Below are 23,257 nucleotides of genomic sequence, written 5' to 3' on the forward strand. Positions count from 1 at the left end.
TCTCCCCCCGGGCCGGCAGCGGAGCCCGTTGCCGTCCCTCCCTCAGCGCCGCGGGTCGTTGCCGGGGCCGGGGGTGCCCCCTCTCCCCGCGGGCGGGGCGGGGCCGGCACCCGCCCGGCGTGCCCAGCGTGCCCCGCGTGTCCCGGAAGTCGCGCGGAACGAGCGCGCTCGCCTACATCCCCCGGCGTGCCCCGCGGCGGCGGCCAACGCATGGCGGGGCAGTGGGCGGCGCGGAGCCTATCGGGAACTGTAGTCCGCGCCCCGCCCGGGCCGTGTGGCGGAGGGCGGTGCCGCGGCCGGGGGATGTGGCGAGCGTGACGTGATCGTGTCCGCGTTGGAGCCGGGGCGGCCGCGCCGAACGTGACGTGGCAGAGACCGAGCGAGGTCCCCGGTCACAGAGCACTCGCCGCCGCCGCCGGGCTCCCCGCGCGCGGAGGGATCCGTGCGCGCACACCGCCCGGGCCGCGCTCCCGCCCGCCCGCTCTCCTTCCCTCAGCGCTCCCCCGCCGCCGCCCAGCGCCGCCGGAGCCGCCATGGGCCTCACCATCTCCTCGCTCTTCTCCCGCCTCTTCGGCAAGAAGCAGATGCGCATCCTCATGGGTGAGGGGCTCCGCGGAGCCCGGCCCGGCCTCACCGGGCCCGCACGGCCGCGTCCCGCTGGCTGCGGGAGGGGAGGCCGCGGGTCAGGGTGGGGGGATCGCCTCGTCCCGGGCTGCGGGGCGGACACCGCGCTGTGCCCGTCCCGGGGACTCGGGGGTGGTGGGAGAGCAGCGGGGACGGGAGGGGGTGCGAATCGGGCTGTGTTTGCCGTTCTTTTCCCCGCAGTATTCCCATGTCCCCCCCCCGGCCCAGCCCCGCTCCTGCACCTGCGCTGGGCCGCGCGGAACAAAGATGGACCCGCGGCCGGGCAGGGCCGGTATCCTCGGGCCGGGGCCGAGCGAGCCCCGGCCGTGCCCTCCTGCCCCGGCACTGCGGCTCCTGAGCAGGATGTGACAAAGCCTGGGGTGTGCGACGCCGGGGGCGTAAGAACGGCCGCATAATGGCCGATTTTCGGCAGCTGTAGGGAGCTGTAGTGTCTGTATCCTGGCTCTTGGGAAAGGGCGTTTCAGTGTAGCATCTGTGCACGTTAATTCTCCCGTACCTCGTGTACAAACCCATAGAACCCTCTAGGTTGATCTTGCAGCGCTTGCTTATTTTTACTGTCTCCTCGTAGTTTTTTATTTGGCATATCCGTTTACTTTTTCCGTTCCCTTGACACGTACTGTGTAATAATTGGAGCCAGTGGCTCTCGGAGATTCTCACTTTCAGATTATGGTTCAAAAGGTCAAAGCCAACACATACTGCATTGGCATTTCCTCCTCCGCTTCGGCTCTTCCCTGCCCTCTTCCACCCACCTACCCACCCCTGCAAGCTTTATGTACAAACAGTTCTTAACCCCCAAATTTTTATCAAATTCTGTTACCAAACTGAATGGAATTTGGTTCATGGCCGTTGACTGAAGGAGCTTGTCCTAAGGAACTATATAAAGTGCTCCTTTGGATAAAGCCAGCTATGGGACTGGATTCTAACTGTGAAACTTCCTGGCACACACCCATCCTCAGTGCTGCCTGGGTATGCAGAGAGACACAGTAATGCAGGTTTTTTTAATTACAATTTTTCATGTTCTCCATCCATTTTGTGATGACAGAGTTCTTTACTGCATACACAGTATTTTTTATTGTATGTTATTTCATTGAAATTAGAGGCTCTCATCCATTGCAAAATAGCCTGCATAATTTCTGTCTTCGAGACAACTCAGTACATCTCTTGGTTTCAAGGAGGTGATTTGGCTGTCTTTGAGCAGCCAGACTCTTCATGTGACTCTTAATGAATGGAGCAAAGTCTCCAAATGAGCTTGACTGTAGGACGAGGCAGTTTCCGTGGTGTTTGTAGTTCTGTTGCGTTCTTCAAAACACTGAAGACAGGAAAGCAGTGTCACACAGATCAAAACAGCTTGCAAGGCTGTAGTTTCTTCACCGGTAGGTAATCAGGTCAAATTTGGGTTAGAGATGAGTTTGGGAGGTGCACTTTCTAGCAGTTGATTCAAATGAATCTTTTTTGTTTGTTTGTTTTAAGAATTTTGATTTTAAGGCATTATATTAAAATACAGAATTGGAGCATGGGACAGAACCGTATTTCTTAGGTAGCATAAGAGACTGAAACTTGTGGTATGTTGTGGTGTGTCATAGGACATAGACTGGGTGTTTAGAAGCAGAATATTTTACTGGATATGACATAATTTGTGTATATCTGTAACATGAAAAGCTCTTGATAGCATTCTGTGTCATATATCAGCACTTTGAGGAGAGATGTCTGAATGAATACTGGGACTGAGTTAAACTTTTCCTCCAGGTGAGTTTTCAGTGTATAGTTTGAAAATGAGCTGTGCAAGGCCAGTCATTTAAGTTTTCACATGTAAAATACCAATGAAGAAGTAACTTTATGGGGTGAGGTACTTAGGGGAAAAATATTATGAGTGAGTTGATAACCAACAGATGATTAATTTATAATTCTAACTTCCTTTTCACAGCTTTCTTCCGTTTCTGCAGAATCAAAGATAAATTAGAATTAGTTTAGCTCTTCAAACTGACTTTGTGTTACTGAGTTCTGCAGAACTTCAGTATTTCTCATCAGGGACCATTGCCACCAACAAACACTTTTTTTTTTGTTCTCCAACTACATCGATGATAGAAGGTGGACATTTAATGTTATACTGTTACTGAAACTTTGTTTTTTAAAAAAATGCACATGTGTAATTAAGTATTTTTCAAAATGGGAAGAAAAAATCAGGCATTTGGAGTGTAATGGGAGTAACACGAGGGAAAAGAAAGAGCTGCAGGATAGGATTGAATGACTGAAAGTCAGATTAGGCAACCAGGGCATTAAGAGTCCTAATCCTACACATACCTGGCTGTGAAACATTTCATTCATGGTTTCTTGTGCTTAAAAAAAAAAAAAGTTATTGATTCATTGTGCACTTTTCAGTATCATAATTTAGTGTTCTGTGTCTTGGTGTGGTTGTGCAAGTGTTCACTGACATAATACCTCCTCAGGAGCTTCAAGTGCAAAGGTAATTATTAAATCCATCAGAGGAAAAATGTCTGATTCTTTGGGAATTGTGTCACTGTACAGATCATAACCATTTAATTGTTTTTTTATTGGGGGGGGGTGTGTTTATTTCTCTGTTGGTTTGCCTGCTGTTGGCTTTCTGTAGTTGATATGAAGTTCTGTGCTGCGATAACAGAGGCAGCTTCATGCTCAGCCACCAGTGATCAAAGTTGGAAGTTGGAATATGATGTGGCTGGGAGGATGTTCCCCAGGACAAGCAAACTGGAAGCTTGAGATTTAGAAACACAACTGACAGGCTGTAAATAAAACACAGAGCAGTGAGGGGCTCAGAACCACAGTGATTTCAACAGCACCTGAAAGCATTATAGGTACTTTTTCTCCAGCTAGAGGAAAAGGATGTTTGACTCAGTTTAAAGATAAATGGTTGCAAGTACAAGTCTTTGCTTCCCATTTGTACTTTATTGTAATCTTTGCAGTATAACTGCTGGACATTGCACCCTGCATCGAACTTCTTACACCTTGACAGTGGTCAGGCAGTAGAATCAGTGAAAATGTAGAATAGGAAGTTTACTTTATCTGGGGATTTAAGATGTAGGTTTTAACCTTGATGAAGTTTATGGTGTGGAAGTAGCTCATAGATTTACATTTACTGTTCCAGTGCAAATGTAAACATGTTCATTCTTGGACTACTAAAAGCAGTAGTTACATTTCCTACCAGCTCAAAAGATTAAATGTGATTTAATGCTCTGAAATGTCTTGTTCTAAAAATGATGGTAAATTTCAAATTGGAGTAAGAAATATGAATGGAGACTGCTTCTTATGACTTGCTTGTTTAGACTTTATAGCATTTGTAGTTTGGCCAAAAGAGGCAGTTTTTGCAAATAGGGTCACAGTGACTTGCAGAAGTTTCCTTCCCTCAGTTCAGCTGCTGTCTCAAGTGTCAGAAGAAGAAAACACTTATCCACAACCCCGTAACTCAGCCTGGCTCAGTGCAAAGTCCAACAGCTTAATCAGGGCTGTGAGTAAGAGTGGATTTAAGCAAAGTCTCTGGGCTTTGTGCTTACATAGGTAGTGTAGCCTTCTGCCAGCACCACTGAAGTGTTGCTGCGTCCTGGCACAAGAGTAGAGTGGGTAACTGGGACAATATTTTTTTAATTGAGCAAGTAGTTTAAAATTCCTGACTAGTTTCTAATTTCTTAGCTCTGAATCATATCTCTAAACGGTTCTTGTTACCCTGTGTACATTCTTTGAAATGAGATTAGCTTTTTTCTTTATCTGTATAGTTAGTATAAACCCCAAATACACTCAAACCCTTTGTGTAGACAATGCCATCTTTCTTGCATTGCTGCTTTTAACAAATCTTGTCAGTGTTTGTTCTACTGGTAACTGGGGTTTTTCTTTGGTGGGTGGGAGCAATGAAAGAAGAGTTTTGAGTGGGTGTAACTTTAATTTGGTAGTTCATTAAACAGTCTTAATTTACTGGAAAATGATCACATGTTATGTACAGGCATTATGTTTTCTTATCAAGATCCAGGCATCCTACGAAGGCTTCCTTGAGGCCGTGCTGTGTAAAAATAGTGTTGGGCTTCAAGCCTCGTGCTATTAAAAACACTGGTTTGCAGCAGAGATGGAGTATCTGAGGGTTCCAGGGTTGGCTTAGAGGGTTTTCTAAGATGACCTGACACTTCACTGGTGTGGGGGAAGTGCTGGCATTTACAAGTTTCATGACTTGAAAGCTCTTGTGAAACCTCTGCTGCACCGTATCTTTTTTTGTTCATGGTTGTGTGTGGTTCTAAAAGAGACCAGCACTTAGACAATAGCAAACTTAAAACCATTAAATTTTAATCTGAACATTTGGGGAGTTTATTACCCCTCAAGGAGCTTTGGTTTTGGTGGTAGATTTCCCCCCCCCGCCCCTTTCCTTTCATGCTCTCATGACATTAACAATTAGAACAACTTTTTTTATTTTTTTAACATGCAGTGACATTGCCAAAGAAACTGCATTGGCATGTTTAATCCTCTGCACACTATCAGAATATAGGACAATTATAGATAGGTTTTTTTAATTAATTTGCTGTAACAGCAGTTTGTGTCTTGAGAAGGATGAGGCTTTTCAAAAGTTTGGTTTCATTCTGAATAAGTAGGTAATTTTGAATTCCATTTTTTTGCGATGCTAAGGAAACAGTTGTATTATTAATAGTCAAGTCATCAAACCACTTAAAGCTTAATATATTGCAGTTGCTAAGTAGGAAATTAACTCAGAACACTTAAGAATGTCTGTTATCCGTATCAAACAAGGATAAAATTTGGTTTCTTGTGAAAGTATTATTTAATTAATTCTTTGGTGGGGGCATGTTTTGGTTTGGGCAAAGTTTTACTGAATGCTTTAAGTTTCACAAACAGGCATTTTATTCAAACTGTTGCTGTGGTGTTTACTATGTGCTGTTTGTGTAGGTGCTTATGTGCTAGGTATTGCATTCTAATGTAAGGAATTGTATTTTGAGTTGCACTTAAGTGTTCTGAAATGCATAACAATAAGCCATTGGACAAACAGTTTTAGGGAACTACGGTGTATATGTTTGCAGTGTTGGTGATATGTCTCCAAAAATGTCTTTGAGGCTTCATTTTATTTTATTTTTTCAAGGGTGACAGATTTACCACATGGCTTACATTGAAAAGCAGCAAACATAAGTTTTGTTGTAGAAACAGAAAAGCAAATATAAGTGCAGAAGTTCTTTTGTAAAGATCAACAGTGGAGACTCCTAATGGAAGCATCCTGGAATAGAAGTGATATCTTGAAAAAGAGTTACAGCCCTTGGGGTACGGGCAGAGGGATGATGAGTTTCCTGGTGTATGTGGTTCTGTCAGTGCTAAAGAAATGTTTTAGCAAAGGGATGAGAGACTGGAATGAGGGACACAGAGGAGTCTTCCATGGACAGTGCCAGCTCCAATCGCTCCAGGTGCCTGTGGAACTGGCCTGAGCTGAAGATGGAGTAAGTGAGGCCTTCCCCAACTTGTGTGTGAAGTAGCAAATGTGTGATCAGTTAGACACGATGTGCTGCTTGTAGATGGTTGCTAGGCTTTTAAATTCTTCCTTATTTACACAGAAGAAACTTTTTAAGTGAATGATAAAGCTTAATTAAGTAACACAAATACTTAGGAAGGTGCCCAGAAACTCGTGAGCCTATGGGTTGTGAATGGAAGTGTTTTATTGAGCTTGTTCTGTCACTCAGTGCTGGGTAGAGGAGATGGGGAAAAACATAAAGTATTTTATCAACAAAGAGTTAAGAGTGTTTGAAAAGTTATTCTCAGAAAAAAACCCTAATACTGTGCATGTAAAATGGCATATTTTGAACTTAGCAGGTTGTAGGTAATACTGTGAACTAAATCAGTTTTTCTGTTCCTTCTAGTTGGTTTGGATGCTGCTGGTAAGACAACCATTCTTTATAAACTGAAACTAGGAGAAATTGTCACCACAATTCCCACTATCGGTAAGATCACCAATTCTTCTGTCTTCATTGTTGTTATTCTAAATTTATGTTGTAGAGGAAGGTTTCTGAAGAGTGTAGGGATTTGCTGTCTTTGCTGGAATGAAGAGAAACGTGGGCTGTCTGGCACTGCCATAAACGTAACATAACGTAACTGTCACACCAAAGATGCACGTAGACCAGAATCCTGTGCCTGACAGTGGCCAGCAGCAGATGCTCAGCAGTACAGGAATCAGTACTTCCCCTAAACACCCCAAACCTCACAGTTTGTGGCTGAAAGATTTGCTGAACCACCTGGATTTAAGTGATCTGAGTTTCTTTTCCCCCTTCAGTCAGTTTTCTTGTTATCTACCAATTCAGTTCTGTTAAGCTGTTTTATACATAATTGGGAGAAGTGTAACTTAGGAAGTGTCTATCTTTAACATGGTTAGAATTATATTTTAACACTAGCATTAACTATTTCTAACTACTTAACTCCTTCATTTTTAGGTTTTAATGTGGAGACGGTAGAATATAAAAACATTTGTTTCACAGTTTGGGATGTCGGTGGTCAAGATAAAATTAGACCTCTTTGGAGGCATTATTTCCAAAACACACAGGTAAGAGTTCTCAGATGACAATAGTTAAAGAGCTGTTTTGTGAAGCCTCATTGTCTTCTGTAGAATATATATGGAAAGTTGTTTTCTTTCTTTCAGAAAGGCTCTGCACTACCTCCTGCAAGTTCTGAGGGTACCCAGATTCTATTTCAGTTGAAGCTAGTTTGTTACCCTGAAGGCTTCAGGCCTAGTTGTGAGTGTAGCTGGCAAGGATCAAGTGCTTTAGGCTCTCCCAGTGTTCTGTAATGTGCCAGAGCAACTGGTTTGTTGTGAGGAACTCTTCAACTTTGCTGTATCCGTGCTTTGATTTGTTTGAACAGGCATTGGTTATGCATAAAACATATTACTGTTTAAAAACCCTTCTACATCCTCTTTTTTCGTAACCAGCCTTAAAATACACAGCTTTTACTGTACTAAATCAGTGTATTTAGTAAGCTGAATGTCTAAAATATGGTAAAAGATCTTGTTATCAGTTGATTAACAAATGTCATCTTCACATGGATGTGGTGACTGCTGTCAGTTTTGGTGACATAAATGTGATTTTTCCTTTGGTTCACAAGTGGTAAGGTAAGTTGCTTGTTAGTATCAGAAAACTTTTGGAGTGGGTTTGTTTTGGGGTTTTTTGTGTTGAATATAGAATTGTTTCCATGTAACTTGTGTGCAGCGTGATGCACGTAATTGGTGCAGAAAAACAGAGAGGTCTGGATTGACAAAAGGGACCTACCACTATACTGTTGTGAATAACTGTCCTATTACTAAATACTTCTTTTAAAAGATAATTCTCTTTCCTTGAAGAGAATGATAAAAGTAAGGTTTTCAGACTGAAATGTTAAGAGTAAATAGTGTGCATAAGGAGGACACTTGAATAACAGAGATGCCATTAGAAATACTGTTTGGTACAAACTTTTTTAAACAAATTCAGGCATTACTTTAAGGGTGTGGGATTTTTCAGTGAAATATGAGCTGGTGAAGCACTTGTGATTCTCAATACAATGAGTGACAAGGGAGGGGGGGAGCTGACTTATGAAATTTTGCTGTTTTTTTTTTTCCTAGCTTTATTTTGAAGTTGACTCTTTGGTAGTTGTCCTGACACACATCTTGTGTTGCTTAAACAGAAATTTCTGTCAAATTTTCTTACCTAAGAGAGGAGACAATCACAATATTCAACATGAGTATTTTGGGGGGTTTAAAATAGTACTGCACATTGGTTTTTCAAACCTTCTTAACTTCCTACAGGGCCTCATCTTTGTGGTAGACAGCAATGACAGAGAGAGAATCCAGGAAGCGGCAGAAGAGCTGCAGAAAATGGTAAATGTTGATATCTTCTGAAGTACCTTTGTTAGACTTACTTTGTCATATTTTTGGATGTTTGTCAGCTTCCCTAAAAGCTTTAGGATTTTAAAATTTTAGGGAGTTTATGTGGTGCATATTGTATTCACCTGGTAATTCTGGGTCACATAGTGCACTGAGTTGGAACTTCAGCTCTGTTCAGAACTACTAATGTGACAGAACCTTTCTTGCCTTCATAAAACCTAAATAAAAATGGAAAACCAGATTGGTGCTAGAGAATTTCAGAAGAAAGGTGTCCATAAATTTAAACTATTGAAAGATTTTTTCGTTAATCATAGAAGTTCTGTTGGGTGCTAGTTAAATTTCACTCCATACTTACTGGTGACTTCAGGAGCAAGAATGAAAATGTTTATAACCCTTAAATCAGTATTTAGATTTCTTTAGTGTTTGTCAAAGTAACCGAAGGACTGAGCTGAGGTAATTTAGTAACATGACTGTCTCTCTGTTAGCTTCAGGAGGATGAGCTGCGAGATGCAGTGCTGCTTCTGTTTGCAAACAAACAGGATCTGCCAAATGCCATGGCAATCAGTGAAATGACAGATAAACTAGGTCTTCAGTCTCTGCGTAACAGAACTGTAAGTGCTGAACTCTTTTCTTCCTCTATTATATATCATAAACACAAAGTTCAAGTTTTCACCTCTTTCTGTAGAAAGATGCAGCCATTAAACTTCATAGTGCATAGTTTAAGTCCTTGTTCTAAATAAGTGATTCAGAAGTATAATGCAGTGTGCACAGCTGTCACAGGTGTTTCATTTCTCACCTTTTTTCTGAAAACACACAAATACTCCAGTCTGTCACTGAAATACAGCTGTCCAACGTTTGACAAAGTATATGGTGGGCTTTCTCAGTATTTAGTATTCTGGGGGAGCAAATGCATTCTGCAGTCTCACCTCTGCAAAGATAGAAGGAAGTTAGGTATCTTCTGAGCTAGTTTTCAGCATATAAATCAAATGCATGTTCTGTGTTTGTTTTTTGATGCCTTAAAATGTGTTGTAGCATTTGGTAGGCAAACCCTTGAGATTCTGGGTAATGTCTGAACCCCATCTACTCTATATGTAATTTTCAAAACTTAAAAATACCATCTGTTCAATATTATGGCACAAAACAGTGTTTAAAAGAACACTATTTTAGTGCTAGCAGTATTATAAGAACACTAAAGAGGATGTATCTGAGTGTCACATACTGTCATAACTTTGCTTGCATTCTGTCAGTATTTACCTTGAACTGTTGTTTGTGTTCTGCATTAACAGTGGTATGTCCAGGCTACCTGTGCTACACAAGGAACTGGTCTGTATGAGGGACTTGACTGGCTGTCAAATGAACTCTCAAAACGCTAACTCCGACTGGATGACTCTTTCACCAGGGACATGTTTGATATAAGTGGTCTAGGCTTGTTACAACAAAATTAGTTTGCATCTTGGTTATTACAGTATCTGGAACTGATATTTGGGCAGGATATTACAGCGTTTCAACTTATTTTGTTGCCAATTATTGTTTACCGAGCTACATGTTGCAAAGGTAGCAATATGCTTGGGTAAAAATCTCCTTAACTTGGAAAAAGTGTATCTTCTGATTTTATTCCCCTTGTTAGCCTAAATGCCTGAATATAGTTATTGTGACATCTTTAAGATCTGTTTTGAATACTCTTTTTGAGCCCCAATAAATTAATGTTTTAATTTTTTTTCTCCCTGCTACTCTTAGTTTACTGATGCCCTGTTTCATTCCTCAGACAGTCTGCTGATTTAAAAATGTAGCATTCCGTATGTATTTATTTCTCTCCCTTGCCAAAAAGATTTCCTAATATTGCTTGTCCCAAGCCAAGGAAATGCTCTAAAACACTATACAAATCTACTGCACTGAGGAACATTTATTAATCCTTGGGTTCTGTCAGCCCAACTTGCCTTTGTGTGAATTGGATTTGATGGGTAGAATAGTTCTGTGCTGGTTGCGAAGAGCTCATGTTGAGGTTGTTTTTAATATTCAGCAGATTGTCTTCCTTTATATTGTATCTTTTTTTTTATGTTGCATGTTGCTTTTTGGTATCAGCCTGACTATTTTTGCCCAGTGTATAATAGTTCTGCTGAAGTTTTACTGTTTGTTGGTGAACATATCTTCATAAGGAAATTTTGGAAAATTCATCAAACTCAATGGATTAGTTTCTTCATAACCCACTTGGAATTATTCCTAATAAAATGATAAAATGTATAGTTCTGTGTATGCTCTTCTTGATTCCTGAAATAGTTAAATGCAAATTATCACTTATTCTTTTTCCATATACTGAGCTTTCCTGCAGATTGCATATGAACATCAGTCTCAGACTTTCACTTGTTTGGAGCTGTGTTTGGAGCAGGACATGGAAGGGGGGCAACCAAGTTGTATACAGTGCAGTAGAGTAGCTGTCATCGGGACTTACATAATTCTGTAAGTGTCTTTTGAAGTTGTAAATCTAAAATTTCTTTCAAGATGTCCAGATATGAAAATACTAACAGTTAAAAAATTGTAATAAAACAAATCCGAACTGCCTGAAAAGCACACACGTCTGTTTCGTGGTTGTATCCACATGTCAAAACCAGCGTGGGTTTAGCAGGAGAATCGCAGCTTGGGGGGTTCTGGCAGGAGAACCACAGCTTGGTGGCTGGCTGGGAAGGTAACTTGAGTGCTTTTACAGGGATTTACTTAATATTAATGCTGAGAATCTCCTCAGAAGATTATCTCTATGCAACTGCTACTGTCTGTTTTCCTATTTCTGCCCCCTTGTACCTATGTAGTTCAAAAGACTTCATATGTGTTTTGAGGCTGCTACTAATGGGTAGTTTAAAACCTATTTTTCTGTTGCCTGTCTGCTGTATGGAGACAGATACTGCTCAATCCTCTGACTGAAATGTGCTGTTCTATTGACTGGATGCCTTTAGGAACCCAGAGCATGATTCCGCTGCAGTTTCAGGCTTAGCACCTCTCAGTTTCCACCCAAGTCTTGTTACCCTTGCTACAAGAAATCCCAGTGACAAAGTCTGGTAAACACAGACTGGTTTAGGTTCAGAGCACCTTCCAGGGCAGCTTCTGCCTGGAAGTGAGGTTTGAGTTCCTAGGAAGTGTTTTTACTGTGAACACAACCAGGGAAAATTCCAGAGTTTTTGAATATGGTCATTAGCTGCCTTCAATGGATAACAGAAACTCGGGAGACAGTGTAAGGTGAGAAGGGTTCTGCCTGCATCTTTAATGAATTGGTGATTATTTATTAACCAAAGCTGATAGACCCATGCATTGGATCAGTAGCTGTTAATGTGCATATTTCTAGCAATGCAGCTCCTCGAATTAAAAGGAACACTTTGTTCAGAAGAGACAGCTTCTCCCTGATGCAGGTTGGTATTTGTGGTCCTGGTAGGTTACATGAAATAATGCTTGTTACAAAGTTAGAGGTAGACTTTAAATGAAGCAGAAGATACTTTAAAACAAATTAAGCATTTTACTGTGAAGGAAACACTCTTGCTTGGTAGAGATTTAATTACTTTTGTGAGTAAAGACGTTTAGGTGAGCTCAGTTGAGCCGCTGAAACTTTGCACATCACCTTGTCCAAATGTTTCTTTCCCATCCTTGAGAAGAATAGTATTGACAGGGGACTTGAGTAAGAAATTACATTCTTCATGCTGCTGTTGAACTTATGAATAAAGCTGAGCTGCCAAAACTGAAATGTTTCAGCCCTTTCCTCTTACTGGGTGGGAGTGAAAAGACTTGGAACAATTTTTTGGTATGCCAAGAATATGAGAAACAAGACAACTGCACGATTAATTTGAGGTGTTGAAAGACTCGATGCCTTAGCACATTGGGTATTTTTCCCCTTCTTTGTTTTGTACCATTTTTCTCCTCCCTTTTCCTTTTCTTCTTCCTTCTCTCAGTTGTACTTGGCATCATTGTTTGCTTTTCATGATACATAAAGGCATTTTACTGAAAGCTTGAGTTATATCCTTCAAAAACAGCAGTGATACAAGAGGTACTGATGTGTAAGAATTCAAGTACTAATTGTTACAGGTGCCTAAGAGCCTCTTTGTCTGAAATAATATGAGTTCCAAGTTGCCAGATCAGTCTGAAGGATCTGGCAGAACTCGGTTGATCCTGTAGGTATCAAATACACAGGTGTTATTTCACAATAACCAGAGCCTAAGAACTAGCCAAGCCTCTGTTACCTCCAGAAGATCAGTCTTTCAGTGCCCTTAGTTCTGTAATTTTCTTGTGAGTGACAAGTTTGTCCACTGCAGGAGCCAATGGGAAAGAAGAAACTCCTCCGTCCTGAGACAACAGCCAGGGAGGAGCAGCACCTTCAGTTGAATGCATCAGAGATGGGAAAGTTGAGTAGATTTTCCTTTTTCCTTAATGGATGGTCTGGGAAAGTAGAGTAACAAAAAACAACAAAACCAGAAACAAAAAACCCACACACAAATTTACAAAGATGTGAGAAGAATCCTACCCAGTTTTTTGATGTGAAGGATGAGGAGCATTCCAATTGCTGAATGAGGAACAAATACAAGTGGGTTTAGGTTTATGGAATAAAATTGAGAAAAGCTTGAATAGGGTTTCTGCAAATCTGGGTTCTGGATGGGATTTTGAGAGGAATAATTAATTGCTGGGCAAGGTCCAGATGTGTAGGGGGAGCTAAGATGGGAGTTAAAGTCACCATATGTGCAGTAGGAAGCACCATATGTTACCTTACACAGATGTAAACACAGATGGGAGCGTGGGGGCTCTGGGCCCAAGGTGTACCTAAGGGTTGCTTTCACCCCAAAAACTCACAGTTCTTTGGAATTGTGACTTTCCTAACCTAGACCCTAGTGCTGCCTTCTTATTCCAGAAAAGTCTGACTGGTTCCTGACATGTTGCTGCTGTTGGCAGTGAGACTGCTGCTGTATTTTACTAATCAAACAGGGAATAAGGGGACTGGAGAGTCTGCAGGACCAGCTCACAGGGCTGGGTTTTCTCCTGAACACAGTCAAAGAATATCTGCCATGTTCAAGAGCCATCGAATTTTCCAGGCCCATACATGTTTGTCCCTCACCACTTGCTTCCTGCAGATTCCAGCTTCCCTGTGCACCCTCTCCGTGCTCTGCAGGGAGACAGAGGCAGCAGCCCAAGTACCAGCACAGGGAGCAGGAGGGACTTGTCTTTCTCGGAAGGGAGGTAGAGAACCAGGCAAGTCTGTTCTCTGAGCAGCTCCATCTTCTGGTTCCAGGGACAAGCTACAGATTTTTAGTGGTTTGGCTTTGGAAAAGACAAAGTAACCCAGTTGTAAGGGATAGGTACTGAAAAAGGAGGAAAATCATGTTCTTTCAAGTTATAAGGGGTGCTCAGTTAAGCCATATAAGTAATATGATTTCATTTCCAAACTTCACAATTGCAACTTTACTATTCTAAGTGACTAAGACATTTCACTTGCCAGCCTACAAGCCTGCATTACTCAGTAGTTTGTTATTTTCCCCCTTTTTTTTTTCAGAGCTGGTAATTTGTAAAAGGCCTCTGACTCAGCTGTAGTACAGTCATTTTCAGTGTTTTCCCTGGTGTTGATACTGAATTTTTTTCTTGAACAGACCTTCCAATTAATTTTTCTGCCCTTTAAGATGCCATATGCTTGCAAATGTTACATCTTCAGGTGTAAGCTTTCCCTCATTTACTAAATTAGTAAAAATTCTTTGCCCAGGTTTACAGCCTCCATTCTGTTTGCTAGATTTTCTCCTCAATTCTGTGTCTTAAAGTTTAATTACGAATCACCAATACTTTTATTATCAGCTTTGTGGTTTAGAAGAGTACAGACAGTACCTTCAACTCATATGCAAGACTGAATTACACTTTTTAAGAACAGAAACTAATCAAGGACCCACCCAAAGTATTTAGGATCCAATTTTACAGGGTGAGTACTGTCTGCCACTCTTGCAATGATCTAACATCCTTCATTGCCACATTCCATTTTGCTTCCTTTTTTATCCAAAGGCTTTTAGCTACCATTTGGCTTAACTAGAACTCTGGCTTAGCAAAAATTGGAATCTGAGGGTTTACATATAAGTCTGGCAAAGCTGTTTGAATAAATGAGCTCCCTTTCATCGAGGTCTTGAGTTATGTTTTGTACCGGATCTGCTTAAGCAGGTGAAAGTCTTGATTCAAGCCTTGATGACCTATTCCCACCTCCAAACCTGTATCTTGTTCTTTGGGCACAAAAGGCTTTATGGTGAATCAGCTCAGGATATAACACCCCACTGAAATGATAATACAAGAGAATTAAAGCCCTGTATTTTTAGCTGGATCACTTCCCTTTTTCAGTTTGGTGTGGCATGAGTGAGAAGCCAGAATTCACAGGAGGTAGAGCAGGGTCAGTTAAGAGTTTGGGATGAGAGGAGGAGGGAAGGTTAACAGATGTTAACAAGCTTCTGCAAAGCACACCCTTCACAGCATAGCCAGTACTGTGGCAGGAGGCAGCACTAAGAACCCTCAGCAATGTGCTACTTGAAAGGGACTGCCTGATTTTAGTAGTCTATGAACAGCTGGGGGAATCCCAGTTACAACCTGCAGTCAACCAGAATGCAGTGGAGGTGACCAGTTGTGAAAGTAGAGGGTACACAGCTTTTATCAACCCAGACGAGCTTTTGACATAAAAAAAGTAGGAAAAAAAAAACCAGTGAGAGACAATCGACACAGGGAGCTTTATTAGGTGAAAGAGGAAGATCTAGTGAAATGGTTTCCAAATGCCCTTTGTTTCTTATGTACTAATGATGCAAAGCAAGAAGCTTGGTAAATGATTCAACCCTCTCCAACAAATTCAATGAAGGTATGGATAAATACATTTCCTCACATCCAAATTATCTCCTACAAAATAAGGAAAACTAGGCTATTTCTAGAAGGAAAAAATGCAGGTAATAACACTTAAAAATTCAGGCTGTCTTTGTATGCAAGAGAGGAGCAAAATAGAACCATTGTGTTAAAGGTTTGCAAGTCACTTTTGTTTCTTTTTCAAGATTTAGGCACAGACAGCTAGTGCACCACACTAACTCCTCTGGAAACAGATGATAGTGATGAAAAGCTCCCTCCCATCCAAAGCTGGTTGTCCTAAACTCTAGTATTTCTTTTCTTGCCAATGACTCAAAACAACAGAAGGAAGAGATGTTCCAAGTAGATGCCACCTCTACATGTAGTCCAGTTTCACTGGGTGCTAATTTTACCCTCAGTACCCACGTTACATGGGCAAGCAAAATGCTTCCATATCAATTATAAACTTGAATTTAACATGGTTGATTTGTTGTCAGAAAGTCTATTCACTGAAAATTAAGAACACATTTTCAGAAGGTATTAGGTACAAGTACATTTGTTCATGCCATTTACTAAAAAGTTGGGATACAGTAATGGTAAGTGAACGAGACAATTTCTGAACTTATTTTTTAAAAATTACAGTGAGGTTGAATCAACTAAATCCATTTGGGTTTGGGTTCTGTGTGTGGTTCTGAATTAAATAGGGTTCAATTGGTACACTGTATTACAAATCAGATTAAATTTCTATGTTTTTAATAAAATAATTCTTAATCCTTTAGAAACACCAATAAAAAGGTATGTGATAATCCAATTTTCAAAACCGTGTCTTAAATATATTTTTCCCATTAGCATATAAAAAAAGGGGAAACTTATCATGCAAATATTCTGAATGGTGTGATAATATTCAGTAGAACCATTAAACACATGAACTTTTCAGTAATAGTTTTGGCTTTCCTTTTAGTAGCATACAAGTCAGGGTGTAACCTCAGTTCCCCAGCAATACACTAAATTTCTGGTTTGAAAACCCTCAAAAGCACCGTGCCAGAGCTTTTTTATTTCCACTTTAAGTCACATATTAGTGCTATATGATCAGAAGGATGTGAAACACTTGGCAAAGCCTGGTGGGTTGTTACTTCTTCATGAGTTGGCAATGGAATGACTTGTTCAACCTCTAGAGCGTTTTTGTCAATGAAAATGTAGTCCAGGCATCCGTGAAAGCCACCAACATAGTTTGTATAAGCAGGTTCTCCACAAGCACTCAGCAGTTTGAAAGGGTGGCTCAGAGCCATACTGCACCTTTCTTCTTCCCCATTGGAGACCCAGTCCTCGTGATCTTCTGCAATGACACCGCTGCTGATAAAGCTGTAAGTTCCTGATGATGGTGTGCTATTAAAATCTCCACAGAATAGGACTGGGATACTGGGATACAGGTCACGTGTGACGTGCTTGATGTGGGACAAGGCTACAGCAATTTGGATGAGCCGGATGTTCCCACCTAAGAATAGAAAAAAGTATGATTTCAAATGCTGCACAACAGCATTGCAGCAATTTCCCAAGTTGCTCATTGAAGCATATATCAGTTATAGCTCTGAAACAGCAATTTTACATTTTAGAATAGTTTCCACAAATAAAGAAGCCTTTGAAGTTTGTGACTATGAAAGTTTTTGAGAGGCAGACAATGCTTTAATTTAAACTCAGATACAAAAGGACTCTGAACCTTAAACATCCATATTACAGCAGCTTTCCATTGCACAGCAACCATCCTAATAATGTTCCCAAAAGAAAACTTAAAGGAGGAGAATGTCTTCTAAAAGCTTCTGTAGCCCAACCTGGTTGCCCTCCTGGCAGTACCCCAGCAGAGCCCCTTCAGGTATAACAGGACTGGGAAGCCACGAGCACACACAAAGCCATCTCTGGTTTATGATCTGCTCTTTGGGTGAATTGTGTGTAACATGGCTTGCCTTTCTTTCAGCTGTATTCTGTTGACTCCCAGGCAGATCAGGAAAATACACAAACAGACCTAGGAGCCTGGCTTGATTCATCTAAAGAAGTAAGGCAGGAAACCCTCAGTTCCAGAAGAAAAGGTTATAGCTGCAAAAGAACGGTGGGAAATCTATCCTCCCAAGGAAGGGCAAAAACTCTTAAAAACCCAGTTATCCTACATGTGGGAACATGCCAAAATTACCTTTGGGGTGCCAGTATAGGTGGGTATTTGCTACACAAAGCTTCCGGGAAGGATCAGTTGTAGACTGAAGAACCGAAACCTTTGAGAGAAAAAGCAGTCTTTGGTGAGTCTTAAACTGAGAGGTTATATTTTAAAAAACAGCTTATGCCTTTATGACAATCCAGTTACTCATAACAAATAAACGTTAGGAGTTGTACTTTTCATTAAACTTCTATATAAAGTCTCAGTATCAATCAAAATATTACCACTACATCCAGGTATTTGATGAATATGCTTTTGACTGTGTCTGGTTTGGCCATATTTTTTCATAAGATGTTGTTAATGCTGTACCATTCTTAACTACTTATAAGTTCTATTCACCAATTCTCTCTGCAACAGAACTGGACCTAAACCTCTGGTTTTAGCAAGCAAACTGTAGCATTGCATAGTTGTTAAATTGAATTTAAATTTAGAGGTGATTTCAGTTATCACAGAAATCCTGTTAGTCCTACTCAGTCCATGAGTACAAAACTTTTACCACTGCATGCTTCTGAAGTTCCTGACACAGACCTGTATCTTACACATTTGTACTTGCACAATGGTTCTGCTGGAAGAGCCACTGGCATCAGGAAGCTCACAAACACATCCAACCTTAATTCTCTCCCTACTGTCAGTTTTTAAAGTGGCAATTAACTTATTTAAAATTGGTTTATAATAAAGTCTTGAAAAATATGTATTCTGACATATGAGAGTAAGTAGTGAAAAACTTGACAGCCAATACCACCAATCAGGAATCACTACCTGGCCCAGAATCTCAACAGCTGTCTTCACTTTCAAAGAAAATAATACCACCTTTTTTTTTACCAAATTTTGGTAATTCCATATATCCAGATCAGCAAAGGCTCAATGTTTTGCTCTCATTTCCTCTATGCATTACCCCAGAGAACACACCATAGTTCCAATGTTTCAGATTGTTAATCCCTAACCTCCCTTCTCCTTTGGTTTGAGTCTTAACAAACCTGGACAGAGGAGAAAGAGGAAAGAAAGGAAGAAGGCCTGTCAAAGGTGGTACCTGCAGCACAGACGACCTCTGCAGCACCTTCTCCTGCACCAGGGGGTACTTGGCCAGCTGATCGCACAGCTCCTTGTGCAGCGGCTCCGAGAGCAGGGCTTCGCTGAACGCAATGTCGTGCTGGCTGAGGAGGCTGAACTTGTCCCTGCGATAGAAGGTGGCCAGGCCTTCGTGCTGCTTCTCCTTAATCTTGAACAGCCCTTCGAGTCCAAAAGCATCCAGGGCCGGGGCCAAGCTGTCCACGAAGACAGACTTATCCACCTCTTGCAGGCAGATGATGTCGGCGCTGTATCCCGCCAGCTCCTTCTTGAGCAGGTTCTGGCGGTAGTCGATCTCCAGGGCGTAGGGAGCGCAGTAGGGGTAGAGCACGGTGCGGGAGAACTCCGTCTGGGCGTAGGTGTCGGCCAGGATGTTGTAGGACACGGCGCGGACCGAGCCCTGCCCGCAGACCTTCTTGGTGTAGAGGTGCCGGTTGTCGAAAGTGCAGGCGCCAGGCCCGGCCTCCACGGGGCCGCTGCTCTCCACCTCCCGTGCGGGCCCGTAGCGCTGCTCCCCGTCCCCGGGCGTGCAGCGCAGCTTCAGCCGCAGCCCCACCAGCGCGTTGGACGGCGTGAACACGCGCTCGCCCTCCGCCGCCTCCACCCAGGCCTCGCCCGGCGCGTCCCCGCCGCCCGCGGGGCGCTGCTCGCGGTACCAGCGGAACAGGCAGTGCTGCGGGGCCGCGAACTCGGCGCTCACCTTGGGGCACACGGGGAAGCCGGCGAGCAGCGAGCGCGGCAGGCGCAGCTCGGTGAGCGCGGGCGGGTTGCGCTCCACGCGGTACCGCGCGGCGCCGATGTGCAGCACGGCCCCGTCCTGCCAGGCGGCCGCGTTCGGCACCTCCTCGGCCACCGCCGCGCCGTCGCGGGAGAACAACCGCACGGCCGGCGCCGCCGCCGCCTCCCCGCCCTCCGCGCCCTCCTCCGCCCGCGCCTTCTTGCTCTTCTTGCCCGCCTTGCCGTGGCCCTTGGCGGCGTTGGTGGCGATCCGCGCCAGCGCCCGCCCCAGCGGCTCCCCTTGGTCGCGCTGCATGTGCCGGGCGCTGCCGTCGGGCAGCACGAACCGCAGGCTCAGTTTGGGCTCGGACGGCACGCAGCGCACCACGGCGCGCTCCATGGCGGCGGCGGCTCCACCACCGCCGCCGCCGGGCGGGGGCACGGCGGGGGAGCCGCGGAGGCTCCGGAGGGCGGAGCGGAGCCGGCGCCACATGGACCCGGCGGCGCTGCGGCTTCCGCGGGGCGCGGCCGGAACCGCCGCGAGGGGGCGGGGCCTACCGTCACGGCGCGCGCAGCGGGGCGGGGCCGGGCGGGAGGCGGGGGCCGTGAGGGCGGTGCTCGTGAGGGCGGTGCTGCCTCCCGGCGCCCCAGCCCGGTGCCCGCCCAGCGGTGTCCGGCCGGGAGTGTCCGCCCAACGATGCCCGCTCGCTCCGGGGCCCCGCGCCGCCCTGCCCGCCATTAACCCACCCGCACGGTGTGAGGGAGGCCGCCCGCAGAACCGCCGGGTTCCGCTCCCTCAGCAGCGAAGTCCCCTTCCCTTCACGGCCAACAGGTGTCCGAGACGGGGGCCGCTCTCCCTCGTAACGCCCCGGTGCAAACTTGTAAATCCTTTAACATCGAGGGTTTTGGTTTGTTCCCTGTTTGCGAGGAAACACTTCGTGTCTAGTTCGACGCCTCAAGCTGAACAGTCCCGGGTTGGGAAAGCCCGTGCCGGGAGGGTGCCCGGAACTTTGGAAAACGGACCTCACGTTCCCTCCCGCTGCTCCTCCAGTCGCTGCGCGCGGGGCTCTGCCCACACGGGCGCAAAATTAGGGTTTTAAAGACTCTTTGTCAAATACGGGCAAGTGGGTAGAAAATCTCTGGGATTTGTTCACATTTCCATTTATAGTTGTACAAAAAGCAGGAGCTTAGCAACAGCCACCTGATGCCTGAGGGTATTAATACTTTTACTTTCCCAGGCATTCGTGCTGTGATCTGGAACGCAGAGGGTTTTATCTGCGTGGTGCAGGCAGGGACCGGAGCACAGGGACTCGCCGACTCGCTCGGGCTGTGTCCGGCAGACCGGGACAGCCAAGGTAAGGCTTTTCCAAGTCTCTGCTTCTATTTATTTTTATTTTTTTTTTAATCACGAGAGGGATTGATCTCCTCGGCCAGGGAGAGCCCCGCCCGGCCTGGCCCTGCCGCCCGCCCTCGGCTCCGGGGTAACCGCGCTGCTGTCCCGAGCCGGGGCCCAGGGAGGGCTGAGGGCGGCGGGGACCCTCCGTGGGGCAGGGACAGCTTTGTGTCTTTTGGTGCGTCCACCACCGCCCGTTTTAGTGCGTTTCGAGGACATACTGCTGATTTAGGAGGTAGCTTTGGCTTTCTGCTCCTCTGTTAAACTGCGGTTCTGAGTTTGTGCATCCTGTTTCCAGGGGAACCGGACTGTCGGTCTTTTGGGATAGCCATACTTAAGCCGCTGTAGAAGGGTGGTCTTTTAGTTGAACCTGAGTCCAGTGGCACAACAAGGTTTGCTTTTTAATCTTTATTTCCTTTTTTTTTTTTTTATTTTATACAAGGTGATTATCAAGCTTTGGTTTCCAAGTACCTTTAACTGTGTAAACCCAATTAGCTGCTTCACACCTTCACCCCACCCCCAGACTAGGATTCTTATTTCAAACCTACACCTGTCTCCACTTTCCTGTTGCACAGCCCAGCTACCCACTGGTGTTAACCAAATTTCCCACCTTCTTAACTTGACTCCTATATCCACCCTCAGAACAGAAAATGTGCCTACATCAGGCAGGACCAGCCTGGGGCAGTCTGATGGGGGTTTAACCGGCCCCTTTCCTGGTGTCTTCTGTGTGCTGTACAGCTGATAAATAAGTACTGTCAGAGATTTGTACTAGAACTTTTCAATTTTATGCAATGTACTAATCTGAAGTTAATAAAACTGTAACATGTTTTTTTAGTACCTCAGGCTTTGTATGTGTGCACTTGTGTTGAACTTTGCCATCTGAGACTATACACCACTTGTCTGTTTTCCGAGAGCTAAACCATCATACCTTGACTGTGGAAATCCCTGAGTTGATGTAATTTTATATCTCATGTCCATTCAGCTTAATATAGGTGTCTGTTAAACTGCTTTCTGGACAGGACTGTATTGTAGAATCTTGGTTGTGTTATGGTTTTAGATGGAGCACTCAGATGAAGAACCTCCCAAGAAACGGACTTTGAGAACTTGGTTTTATCCTGCTGTTGTACCTTCCTCAGTCACAACTGATCTGTCACCATTACAGAAAAAACTGTTGACATACCGAAGGAGCCATGAGCAGCAAGAGATGATTGATCAGATACTGTGAGTTTCGTGTAATTCAAGATATTGAAATTCAAATGACTCATTGCACATTTGACACCTGACAAATAATAATGGTGTTTGTTTAATATAATTATAGCGAGATTTAGTGATCAAAGATCATCAAAACCCAGGTTGCATTGATTAAAATATTAAGATTATTTCTAATATGTTATTCATAGTTTTTCTGCACTTCTGATTCTATGTTTTACTTTAGAATTGATCGAGCTCTTAAAGTCTGTGACCAAACCATGGAAGAAACATCTCACAGAGATCCTGCACCTCCTATTCCAGAACTGCCTTCCACTGTGAGAAAGTATTTCTTTAATATTTTAAGTGTCACCTATTTAGTTCTTTGTTATTGGGGCACTTATTTTACTTCTCAGAATTTATGTAAAGATACTTATCTCAATCCTTAGTAGTTCATAAACATATTTATATACTCAGGTAGTCCCATTGAAATGACACTTACATACCTACAGAATAAAGTCTCTGTTTAGGAATAATATTTGTTATATTTTATATTTCTGATGTTTTTGTTTATATGTTCTGAATACATAACAATTTTCTGTTGCTTTTTATACAGGTGAACAATGAGGAAGACCAACAAAGAGTGAGTTAAATTCTTTTGTCTGCTTTTTTTGGAGTAGGAGAGTGAATGATCTCTGTTCAGAGGAGTTGAGCATGTTATATGGAATCAATGGTGGTTAAACAGGAAAAGGAATCGTGGTGGGGAAAAGAGGAATGGGAGCAAAATGGCAGTCTTATCTTGTGGTCCAGTAGAAGAAAAGTATTCTTCTGTTACAGAAAGCATGTCTATCAGTAATTAATTTAGCCTTAGTTGAAGGACATTACTTAAGAAAAAAATCTAACAGGCTACAGGATTATTCCAGTTGAGGTCATAGGTTGTACCTTAGCCTGTACAAAAACTAGTCTTTGACATCGTTCCCCTGATTTGAGGAACAGGCACTAATCCTGAAATTTGTGCATAGCTTTTAAAGTAAGATTTAGTCTCTGAGAGCAACTGGAAACCCAAATCAGTATTGAAATATTTATATTAAGTAGCTTAAGGTAACACCAATTTTTCCTAGCTTATGTTAGATAAACTCAATCTGTAGATGTAGAGATTCAGATCCCTTTTTTTTATAACAAAGCTGTCAGTCAAAAGCATAAATACCTTTTTCTTTGGCCAAGACCCACTCCCCTTGGGGGCGATGTTTGTCCACACTTTTTTGCCAGATAAATTTTTGTCCAAAGGACAATAACCTTAATCTTGAACTGCTTTATTGTCAGCCATAAACTTCAGCAGAGAACCGAGGAAAAT

General features: G+C 43.4%; 3 protein-coding genes across 8 annotated transcripts in view; 2 read left to right on the forward strand and 1 right to left on the reverse strand.

The window, feature by feature from the left end:
* The first annotated feature begins 310 nt into the window (after nt 1-310).
* Nucleotides 311-10,747, forward strand: ARF4 (ADP ribosylation factor 4). The gene is made up of 6 exons (XM_064667634.1): nt 311-600; nt 6,519-6,599; nt 7,086-7,195; nt 8,429-8,500; nt 8,992-9,117; nt 9,793-10,747. The coding sequence occupies exons 1-6, from the start codon at nt 534-536 to the stop codon at nt 9,877-9,879; spliced, it is 543 nt and encodes a 180-aa protein (XP_064523704.1). The 5' UTR covers nt 311-533; the 3' UTR covers nt 9,880-10,747.
* A 4,457-nt stretch (nt 10,748-15,204) lies between these two features.
* PDE12 (phosphodiesterase 12) lies at nt 15,205-20,076 on the reverse strand. Its single transcript, XM_064667624.1, has 3 exons — nt 18,568-20,076; nt 17,517-17,595; nt 15,205-16,826 (listed from the first exon to the last, which is right to left on the reverse strand). Exons 1-3 carry the CDS (start codon nt 20,059-20,061, stop codon nt 16,384-16,386), a joined length of 2,016 nt encoding a protein of 671 aa, XP_064523694.1. The 5' UTR covers nt 20,062-20,076; the 3' UTR covers nt 15,205-16,383.
* A 344-nt stretch (nt 20,077-20,420) lies between these two features.
* The window catches only part of DNAH12 (dynein axonemal heavy chain 12), a 57,882-nt gene continuing 55,045 nt past the window's right edge, over nt 20,421-23,257 (forward strand). For 4 of the 6 annotated variants that reach the window (XR_010433466.1, XM_064667557.1, XM_064667560.1 and 1 more), the window contains exons 1-4: nt 20,421-20,677; nt 21,773-21,936; nt 22,151-22,241; nt 22,520-22,546. Coding sequence is in view for 5 of the 6 variants with exons in the window: in XM_064667557.1 (XP_064523627.1) it covers nt 21,773-21,936; nt 22,151-22,241; nt 22,520-22,546 (282 nt within the window). In the remaining variant the exon portion in view is untranslated. Of the gene's footprint in view, nt 20,678-21,011; nt 21,108-21,772; nt 21,937-22,150; nt 22,242-22,519; nt 22,547-23,257 lie in introns of those variants that run through there. The other 2 variants (XM_064667558.1, XM_064667561.1) reach the window with 2 other exon arrangements.

The sequence above is a fragment of the Pseudopipra pipra genome, chromosome 11 (genome assembly GCF_036250125.1).
Source record: "Pseudopipra pipra isolate bDixPip1 chromosome 11, bDixPip1.hap1, whole genome shotgun sequence".
Lineage (NCBI taxonomy): Eukaryota > Metazoa > Chordata > Aves > Passeriformes > Pipridae > Pseudopipra > Pseudopipra pipra.